At 39.0% G+C, this 11553-nt stretch overlaps 1 protein-coding gene across 1 annotated transcript in view; it reads left to right on the top strand.

Annotated features, from left to right (window-relative positions):
- Positions 1 to 2986: 2986 nt before the first annotated feature.
- LOC132817351 (sodium-driven chloride bicarbonate exchanger-like) overlaps positions 2987 to 11553 on the top strand; it is a 252399-nt gene continuing 243832 nt past the window's right edge. Inside the window, exon 1 of the mRNA XM_060827759.1 lies at positions 2987 to 3037. Coding sequence (XP_060683742.1) covers positions 2990 to 3037 — 48 coding nt within the window. The 5' untranslated portion in view covers positions 2987 to 2989. The remainder of the gene's footprint in view (positions 3038 to 11553) is intronic.

The following is an 11553-nucleotide window of genomic DNA, read 5'->3' as shown; positions in this document are numbered from 1 at the left end:
ATGACACAAAGGAGCAATGCAGACAAAGAGGACAAACAGGGAAATGTATAAAGTGCTGTAAGCACATAATATGGTTAAACGTGGCAGAAAGTCAAAGATAATTAAGGTTAGAGCAATGATTTTAGACATTGTCAGTTTTGAAGTTGCTGCTTCCCTTTTGCCAAAGCTGATCAGATCTTTTTTTAAAAATGTGGTTAAATATGATGTCTCTGGGAGACATTTAGGTAATGACCCTGACTGGGAGCCTTGGATGGGATACAACTCTCTGTGATGTTCCATAAGGGCCAAATGATTTTAGTGGGAAAGTGAGAGATCCTATGTACCAGAGACCGAGTTAAGAGAGCTCCAAAACTGCATATGGTATCACATGTCTCTGAGACTGATGCAGGTGCTTGTGGTTTTATAACATGTATTTTATGTTAAATATTTAAGTAAATACTTAACATTTTGTATGTACTGTAATTTGCCCTCTAATTTGTGTTTAATTTGGGTAGTTTCTGATTTAGCTTAAAACAATAGTTAAAATATAAAAGTTTTATTTAATTTTCTTAGTTTGGTGTCTTTTAGTAAATTTGGTTATTTGCTTTATGAACCTTCCTGGGATATAATATTTTCCTGAGAAAATCTCAAATTCGTCTAGTCAATGGAGTACTTATTTTGATATATAGTTATAATTGTAGCACAGGAAACAGTGTGCAATGTAGCAATAATCAGATGATGCCCTCTTTTGTGATGTTAGTTGAGGGATTCACATTGAATGCATCAGGAGAACTCCCATCCCTTTATCCAAAGTAGTAGAAAGTGAGGACTGCAGATGCTGGAGATCAGAGTCAAAAAGTGTGGTGCTGGAAAAGCACAGCCTGTCAGGCAGCATCTGAGGAACAGGAGAGTCGACGTTTCGAGCATAAGACATTCCTGATGAAGACTTATGTCCAAACCGTCGATTTTCCTGCTCCTCGGATGCTGCCTGACCTGCTGTGCTTTTCCAGCACCACTCTGATCTAGACTCATGCCCAAAAAGTCAACTCTCCTGCTCCTCCGATGCTGCCTGGCTGCGCCTTTCCACCACCACACTTTCTCTTTATCCGAAGTAGTGTCTTGTGATCTTTTATATTCTCTTGGGATGACAGGCGTTAATGTCTCATCGGAAGAAATTGCAGCTCCGATTAGTACAACAATCCCTTAGTGACGCACAAACGAGTATGACTTTTGTTTGTTACTTAAACCTCTCCATTCTTGGAACTTGAGATTTCCCGATAATCTCTTCAATACGAAAACCACAACCTCTGTAATTCATAGTTTGGTTGGCAACGCACTCATTTCTGCCTCAATGTGTGGGGTTCAATTCTCAAAGAACGACAAAGATAGATACAACTTAAGGGTATATAAACGTACATTAATACACTGACATCAAATTTCCACGATCTTTTAAGCTTTCGATCTTACAGCATGTTTTCAGGGAGGGGGGAATTGACAGGAGAATGGCAAGACCAGTAATCCAAAGGTACATTTTTACCTCATAGCTAAACTGATAACGTAATGTGCGAGCTTTTCTTTGTCCTCTGGTTATTACTGTGTTCGACCCTTTGAGTGGTACGATGCTCTAGCTTTCCTGTTTTTAATATCTCAAGGCGAAAAAGCTTGTTTTATCACTCCATATCAATTTATCTGTGCGTCATAAACTCTGTAGTAAACGTACTTTAGCATCCGGTGGCGCTTGACGAATGATATAGATGTCAAATCACCTAGCCGTATTCCAGCTGAGTGGTAAGGGCAACTATACTTGTTACCAAAGGAGCGTCTGTGCGCCGTAAGGATTTTATTGGGACGGTTATGATTTTCTAATGCAGCACTGAAGATGACCACGGTTACAATGCAGTATTGGTTTACCAGATAATTTAGGGCGAGCATTCCTTGTTTCTTCTTGTTATTCGGCGTAAAACATAAATATTTTGGATGTTTTTAATTCAGCTTTAGGCCTCTGGAATGAACAAGTCAACCAAATGTTCATGGGCATCAAACGTACTTCAGGATTCATGGGCACGTTTAGAAACGTTTCTGTCCACTTAACCAGCCAATGCAACAAATAGATTCAAAATCAAATCATTTCGGTCATAACGTTTATTATTCCCGAGATGCGCACTGCATTTAAGATACTCACCTTGACATATATGGAAATAATTGGGAGAGTATTTTACCATTCATTAATTTGGACGTGATTTATTTCAACCCTATCGCATAATAAACAGGGACGCAGTTATTGCTCATGCAAAGCCCTTCTCCTGGTGAGGACTGTCTTGAGCCGCTGTCTCCCCAGCATTTCCCTGGGCAAATTGAGATTCACTTTCGGATTATCCATGTTCCCTTTGATGATCTATAATTAGCCATGGCATGAGATTGTCTACGTGCAGCCAGAGGTTTTTCACGCCTTTATGCACAATCTGTCCGAAATGCGTCAGTCACACCAAAGTACTATCAGCGAAAATGCAGACCCGATGAAAAACCCGAATCGAGCAGGAACGGGGCTGCATCGTGCGGGGACAATTCCCTGTGCACCCGCGGGGCGCGCGGTTGAATAGAATGGGCCATCATTCGGATTACAAACAAAAGCAGAAATTGCTGGAAAATCACAGCAGGTGTGTGGAGAGAAATCAGGAAGGTCACTGGACCCGAGACGTTAACTCGGATTTCTTTCCACAGATGCCGCCGGAACTGCTCAGGTTTTCCAGCAGCCTGTGCATTTGTTTCTGATTTCCAGCATCCACAGCTCTTTCGGTTTTCTATGCGAACTACAAATCCCATAATGCCCGACTGAGGGGACATGATTGGTGGAAATGTCAGCTCGGCACTTACTATTGGCTAAGGCGATTGATCACGTGCCGGGTGCCGCCGCGCGATTGGTTGTCCAGGCCGGTGTTACCTGATACGAATATCAAGCAGTGAGCCAGAGCAGAGGGGCTCGCGGCACAGGTACCAGCGGAGAGGAGACATGGACAGCAAAGAGCAAGGAGCCCAAATGGAGCCATTGTTACCCACGGTAATGCTTCATCTCTCGTTCACGTAGGAAAAGCAAATCATATATTCCTTCCGTTCAGAAATAGCATCCCTCCTCTCTCCCATCCCCTCTCCGTAAGCACTTGTCGGGTGACTTTTTGTGTTGGTTAAATGAACGGTAACAGATGGCAATACTATTATTCACGCGTCTTTATCTATTTCTAAACAATACCGCGTTTTATTGTAACAAAGCCAATGGATTTAAAATTATTCCACCTGAGCTGGCAGAATCCATTGACGCCACGAGAGAAAATACAGTAGGTAATGTTTAGATACATCTTTGGGAAGCTACCCGTGTATCAAATTTTCATCAGTGAGATTAGTAGCATGAGTAACACAGATGCAGAAAATTCCCCGCTGAATTGTGAGCACTCGCCTTTTTCCATCAAAAGCTGTTGGAAAATCCATGAGAGTGAGGGACTGTTAATGAACTGACGTGCTCTGTATTGTCAGTGCGCAAAGTCATGGTAACACTGGGAAAGCTAAGAAATTGTCTTGACGCAGTTACAGTCCGTGGGAATCAGTTGTTTGCACGTTGACATTAAAAGAACCTGCTGAGTTCCTGTTTGCTGTTCGCAATCAGAACGAAATTTTCTCGAGTACAAAGGCAAGTGAAAATTGAATGTGGAAGACGATTGGTTAATATACATGTACGCCACTTCCAAAGGTTTCTTTTTTTAAGAAAAACAATTCCTTAGTAATTTATGACTACCCCTCTCCTACAAGAAACAATTTATTCATTCCTGTTTATCATTTTAAACCTAAGCAAAATCACGTTTTAAATGCCCGGTCTAATCAATAGAAATTATATTTGTGACATAAGATTTCCTATTAAGCTGAAGATTACTGTATAAACTCGTTTGTCAGATCGTGTCTAATGTAAAGTCACCATCATGACAGTTTGTAATAAATATTGTATTATTTATTTCTTTAAACAAAATGCGTTTTAACTTTTTGGAATTTACTTGACCCCACTTGTGTATTGATAAATAAACATATAGTAAATTTACAAAGGTACAGGGTAGATGGCATTTAAATTAATCTTAACATCATTTTAACGGGTAAGTTTGGAACACTAGTCAAAATAGATGTGCTTGTGGCAAAGTGATATGGTAGTGACTTCAATTATTGAGCTCATAAAGCCATAATTTTTAACCAAATGAAATTAAATGGTTATCTTTATCAAGATGTTACTGCACCGTTTAGATGGGGATGCATGCTGTAGTTTCCCAGTGGTCTTAAAGGTGTCATAGATTTCCTTCATTGTCTATGAGGCATGATTTAGTTTCAGTGGTTGTTGCTGAAGAATAACAGGCTAAAATAATCTGGAAAAACAATGATTAATAAGTTTGAATAACATACTCCACTGTAGTTTAGCTGTGGGAGACAAACTTGTAAGTGGTGCAGACATCACTCCAGTGTAAATAGAGGCCATGCAGCCCATCAAGTCTGGATCAACCCTCTGAAGAGCATCCCAACCAATCCTCATAACCCCATATTTACCATGGCCAATCCACTTAACCTGCACACCTTTGGACTGTGGGAGCAAAGTGGAGCAAACCTATGCAGACACAAGGAGAATGTGTAAACTCCATATATACCGTCACCCAAGGCTGGAATTGAATCCTGGTGTTATGAGACAGCACTGCTAACCATTGAGCCCACATGTTGTCCAGTCGTGCACAGAAGTGCACAGAAACAGCAGGAGAACATTCAGGAGGTGGTCATTCAATCTCTCAGACTTGTTACACAGGAACAGGAGGTGAATCAGCCTCTTTATGAGCCTGTTAGGCATGAAAAAGTGGAAGCCATTCAACAACTTCTACAGCCTGTGACACGGGAAAAGAGGAGGCCATCCAGCCATTCAATCTGTCATACAGGAACAGGAAGAGGCCCCGGTCAACTCATTTCTGAACCTGTTACCAGGAAGAGGAAGAGGCCATTCAGCCCTTTTTCTATCCATATTTTTAGGTTCTTATCGTGCGAGGGTTTATTAGCCAATCAGTCTCTGTTTTGAATCTTTAAATAGTCTTCCTGCTTTTAGGCAGAGAGTTTAAGATGAGAGAGGAAAAGTTTGAAGGAGATGAACGAGGCATGTTTTTTTACACAGTACATGGTAGGTGCCTAGAACACGATATCAGGGGATTTGGTTGAAGCAGATATGATAGTAATGTTTAAGAGGCATTTAGATGACACATGAATAGGCAGGGAATAGAGGGATACAAACCATATGCAGGCAGATGGGATTAATTTAGAAAGGCATCATGGTTGGTGCAGACATGGTGGGTTGAAAGGCCTGTCCTGTGCTGTACTCTTCTATGTTCTAGGATCTGTATGGAGCAGGGCAATTTTGCCCAAAATCCCTGTGCCTTGTCAATTGGTGCTCCATTTTCTGCTCTAGTTAAATAATACTAAATATGATGCAATAGAATTATTGGATTATAACACAGAAAGATCCATTTCAACTGTGCCCATTCTCTGAAAAATTACTTATTTAATCCCGTTTCCCTGCCTTTTGCCCATTTAGATTAGATTCCCTACAGTATGGAAACAGGCCCTTTGGCTCTGCAAATCTGCACCAACCTTCCGAAGAGTAACCCTACCCTATATTTACCCCTGACTAATGCACCTAATACTATGGGCAACTTAACATGGCCAATTCACCTGACCTGCACGTCTTTGGATTTTGGGAGGAAACTGAAGCACCCGGCACATTTTACTTGGCAGGTTTATCAATGTTGTAAAAATCATTATTTAAATTTGTTGTGTGTTTATTTTTGCCAATGATGAAAAAAGCCTCTTATCCCTGATATCATCTCTTTTGTATCCTCTCCGTGTCCTTGACATCCTTCTAAGAGTAGGACACCTAAACCTGGACACAATATTCTAATTGCATGGCTAAATACACTAGTTATACAGATGTAGCATTACTTGTTTGCTTTTGCAAGTATCACTCACTTGTCTGTCAAGAATTTGATGCATTTTTTATAGTTTTGTAAATATCTCCTGCATCTTTTTTAAAATTTGGGCATTTAATCCCAAATTCTGTGTGCTGGTTCGATTCGAGTTGAATTATTTTCTTTATGATCTCTAAAGATCACCTCTAATAGCATTAATTTTCTTTTTATTGATCTTATTTCCAGCTTATCACCCAACATACCCTCTGGTCCCCTTGTTAGCAAACAATGTAAATCATTCCTTTTAAGTATTGTCCCTCTCTCTCTCAAATGTACCATAAAAAAACCCTCAATTCCCACTCCCCATTACCCTTGCAAATGTTTCTTTAATGTCCAATCTTCCTTTCCATTGGTAAAGTTTGAGAGTAGGCCCATTTTTGTTGGATTTTAGTAAAATAATCTTAATTCCATCATCCTCACAAACAACCAATCCGTTCCAATCTCATTTTCAACTTCAACATGAAGTTCATGTGCGTGTTGCTAGTTTCAAAATTTGTTCTTGTTTGTGGAACTCGATGATTGAAATCCTCTTGTAAGATTTGCACTCCTGCCACACTTCAGAAACAACTCATATCAGTGTCATGTGCGAGAGCTTGTTGACTCTGAAAAGTGTCAGCCTTTTCTCCTTAGTCCTTTCAAATTGTCTGCACCCTTTTATCAATTGACCATACTGTCCTTTCCAACACCTGTCCACTGTCATTCAATTGGCTGAACGTGCTCTCAAATGATTCAATTTTTATCTGTATGATTTGAATGGTAACTTGTCTGCAAACCCCTCCCACCCCACCAAACTTGGGGAGTAGTGGGGAAGTGTCGGAAAGGTTAACTGGCTGGTTTTCAATCTGTTGAACTGTGTCATGAATGTACCTATTATGGTCAGGTTGTTTCTGGAATAGAACATTAAATTGGAGCTTCTGGCTCTGAAGCAAGATTCTCCTCACTGAGTCGCAACACTTCTGTGGATGAGCTTCCGATCTCTTATTTATGCCACCACTTAGACTATTCTTCCATTTCCACCTCTATATTGGTACCTGCCTTCACCCATCTAAGCTCATTTGCAGCTGAAACCCTTATTTGTTTCTTGCATAAGTCTATACTCAGCCATTCTAACATATCCATGGCTGGTCTTCTATGTTTTTCCTTGTACAATTGAGGTTATCCAAAATTCTGCTGTATATGAATTAATTCTCAAAAAATCCCATTTGCCCATCACCTGCTGATTTTAAGATTAAAATTGCATTCTTATTTACAAACACCTCCATGTCCTTACCTTTCCTTAATCTCCATTATCTTCTTCATTAGCTCAACCCTCTAAGATATTTGCACACACCTCTAATTCTGAAATCTTGAACATACCCAGTTCTAAATTGAACTGCTATTGGTAGTGACCCTTCAGTTATGGAAAACCTTCCCTACACCTCTCCAAACTTTACCTTGATTTCATTCTTCAGGATACTCCTTAAAATCTATCTCTTAGACCAAGCTTTTGATCATCTATCTAATATATCCATTCACGGCTCAGCAACAGACTTGTAAAACTAATATTCTCTTGAAGCATCTTAAGGTTCCAAATTATGTTGAAAATGCTTTATAAATTTAAACTGTTGTTCTTCACAAATTACCTTCTAATGGAAGAGTGACAACAGTCAGAAATTGCAGAGATTAGCTAAGCCATAGATGGAAAAGTAGATTTTGCACAGAAATTTGAAGCTGAGTGCAGATAGAAATTTGGCAGGGTTTATCAACAGAATCCCAACATTAAACTGAAATTTACCTGTGTGTTTAAAGTATCATCTGTCCATTAATTTATGTAATTTGCATTGGTTCTGTTTCTTGTTAAAGTAAAGGATACAAAAAGTGGAATTTAGTTGGTAATTTCTTCATTTGGCTGTTGTTTAGTAAATTTTGTTATCTTGGTTTACAATTTCTCCAGAAGGGTTGCAACAGCATGCTCTATAAAGCACAATGTTGTCTAATAACATTTTGATTGTCTGATTGGAACTGATCTTGGCATACTGAAAACAGTGTGAGCAGATCTGCCCTGGATAGTTTTAATATGATTCTGCACCATTCCAAGCTAGTTGAGATTCCGAAACAAATGCACAACTGTGGAATGGATCTTGACTCCAAAGATAAATAGTGATATTCACAGTCTGTCTTTTCTCCAGCCCTCACTTCTAAGGGTTGGGTCACGGACTTCCATTGAATTGGTCTGCCATGACAAGCAAATTACTGTAGTAGTTTAACATTGTTTCCTACAGGATTGCTGACCATGAATCTCTTCTGCTCTTACTGCCTGTCATCAAGTGTATTGGAAGGATTTACAGGCTGACAAGCTATCTACTTGATTATGTTACAAGCACACGTTCCATGGCCACAATTCCTGACATGGGACTTGAGCCCAGAACTTCTGACTTGAAAGCAGTGATGTTAACACTGTGCCACGAGACCTCTTACAGTCTAGACAGCATTATACCAGCAATATTGTTATTACTTACATTTCAGGTACAAAGGAAATTGGTTAACAAATTTTATTTAATACATGACTGTATATTGATTCATGAGATGTGAAATCCTGGTACATTTTTATGAGAAGTGAAATGAGAAAATATTATTTCTGGTCAGAACTTAGAGTTATGTCATGAGTTTTTAAGAACCTTGATATATTAGCGCTTACATTACATGGTGCTGTACTGAGCTGTGCAGTTCAAAGGGATTCTAGGTTAGATTATCAAACTGTAATGTGATATTGAATTTTAACCAGGACAGCTGTTGTAGTACTATTATTAGACTTCCCAACCACAGGAAGTAATGGGGTTTAAACCAGTTATGCTTTCTGCTTATCTTTGTCTGTTGTTAGAGTCATACAGCATGGAAACAGACCCTTTGGTCTGATCAGTCTACACAAACCTCGTTCCTAACTAAACAAGGCTCACCTGCCTATGTTTGACCCATATCCCTCCAACTTATCCAAATACCTTTTAAATGTTGTAACTGAATCTGCATCCACCACTTTTTCTGGCAGTTCATTCCACACACGAACCACTCTATGTGTAAAAGGTGCCCCTCAGGCACTTTTTGAATCTCTCTCCTCTCACCTTAAAACTATTACCTAGTTCAAATCTTAGTTTTGTACTCCCCCAACCAAGAAAAAAACACGTTTGTCATTCAACTTAACTATGCTTCTCATGATTTTATAAACCTCAATAAGGTCATTCCTCAACCTCCTATGCTCCAGTGGAAAAATGTTCTGTCTTTCCATTTTATTTTTATATTTCAAACACTCCATTCCCAGCAATAATCTGGTAATTCTTTTCTGAACCCTCTTCTGTTTAATAATATACTTCCTATATCTGTACACAGTACTCCAGAAGAGGCCTCATCAAAATCCTGTACAACCTCAATATGACATCACAACTCCTCTACTCCTGAGCAATAAATGCAAGCATGCTAAACAACTTCTTAACCACTCTGTCTGCCTGTAACACAAATTTCAAAGAATTATGTACATGATCCCCTAGCTCTCTCTTTCTACAACGCTATCCAATGATGTCTGCTGTGGTGACAAGAATGGGCTTGCCTCTGATCCCTTGACCAGCACATAGCCTGTGCACACTGAATGTATTGGTATACACCAAAAATAATCACTTGGTAATGAAAGATTACTGTGCTGTTGGGATAAAATGTCTTTCAGATTTGTTGAGAAATTAGATGAAACATTGGAAAGGCTATGTCTTGTTGAAAATAATATATACAAAGCCTGTAACTGCATGAACAATCATAAATTAAATACTATAAACTTATGAAGTTATAAGCACCTTTTAAATACATGAAAATCTTAAGTTTTTTAAGGCTGCTAGCCAGCTGTGTTATAATACTTTTTTGCTTTATTTACTTTTGATTGCTGTATTTCTTGGTTACATAATTTAATCTAAATTTTAATTTAAATTGTAGAAGTTTGGAACCCTATAGACTTAGTGCTTCTGAAGCAAATGCCTCAGGCTCATTTTAACTAGCATAATGAAATGTCCATTTAATTTAACTTTGTCAATGTCATAACTAAACAGTCATAATTATCAAATCTTCCAGGTTTATAAAATATACATTATTTATTATGTGACTAAAATTATTTTTGTAATCCATTAATAACTGTCTGTGGTTTTACTAATCAAATAAATTCAGATTTTTCATTTTGTACTATTATTATCAACTAAAGAGCATGTTAAATCCACAGGAATGTCCATTTCAATAATAAAGCCCTTGCACTTTTCCATGTGTCCGATTTCACCTCTATTTCTTGTCTTTCTATTTAGAATAAATTATTGTTCAGTTAAGCTTTCTTAATTTCCTAATATTCTATTTGCAAATATTTTGTAGCGCCTAAAACTTCTTTCCTAACTTAGTATGTTCTTGAAAGTGTCTACTATATATATTTTTAAGTGTAAAACTCGGGAAAAGAGTTACATATATTCATCTCTTTAATTCAGTAAAGGGGGTCCTTTATGAACACAAGGATCTAGTGATATTAGTGTTTTTGGCAGTACACAAGCTAAGTCATTAGATCTCAAGACTCATAGATTTATATTACATGTTCTTTTTGGCTCATGCAAGCATAAGTGGTACAGTTAGTTTGCAGTTACATAATTTGCAGAGGACACCAAAATTGGAGGTGTAGTGGACAGCGAGAGTTACCTCAGATTAAAACAGGATCTTGACCAGATGGGCCAATGGGCAGAGAAGTGGCAGGTGGAGTTTTATTCAGATAAATGCGAGGTGCTGCATTTTGGGAAAGCAAATCTTAGCAGGACTTATACAATTAATCGTAAGGTCCTAGGGAGTGTTACTGAACAAAGAGACCTTGGAGTACAGGTTCAAAGGTCCTTGAAAGCGGAGTCACAGGTAGATAGGATAGTGAAAAAGGAGTTTGGTATGCTTTCTTTTATTGGTCAGAGTATTGAGTACAGGAGTTGGGAGGTTATTTTGCGGCTGTCAAGGACGTTGGTTAGGCCACAGTTAGATATTACGTGCAATTCTGGTCTCCTTCCTATTGGACAGATGTTGTGAAACTTGAAAGTGTTCAGAAAAGATTTACAAAGATGTTGCCAGATATAGAGGATTTGAGTTACAGAGAGAGGCTGAACAGGCTGGGGCTGTTTTCCCTGGAGTGTTGGAGGCTGAAGGGTGACCTTATAGAGGTTGACAAAACTATGAGGGGCATGGATAGGATAAATAGGCAAATTCTTTTCCCTGGGGTCGGGGAGTCCAGAACTAGAGGGCATAGGTTTAGGCTGAAAGGGGAAAGATATAAAAGAAACCTAAGGGACAACTTTTTCACACAAAGGGTGGTATGTGTATAGAATGAGCTGCCAGAGGATGTGGTGGAAGCTGGTACAATTGCAGCATTTAGCAGGTATTTGAATGGGTATATGAATAGGAGGGGTTTGGAGGGATACGAGCCGGGTGCTGGCAGGTGGGACTAGATTGGCTTGGGATATCTGGTCGGGTAGGACCGAAGGCTCTGTTTCCATGCTGTACTTCTCTA

This window comes from Hemiscyllium ocellatum, chromosome 7 (assembly GCF_020745735.1).
Source record: "Hemiscyllium ocellatum isolate sHemOce1 chromosome 7, sHemOce1.pat.X.cur, whole genome shotgun sequence".
In the NCBI taxonomy this organism is placed as follows: domain Eukaryota; kingdom Metazoa; phylum Chordata; class Chondrichthyes; order Orectolobiformes; family Hemiscylliidae; genus Hemiscyllium; species Hemiscyllium ocellatum.
This window is presented reverse-complemented; position numbering and strand designations above follow the sequence as displayed.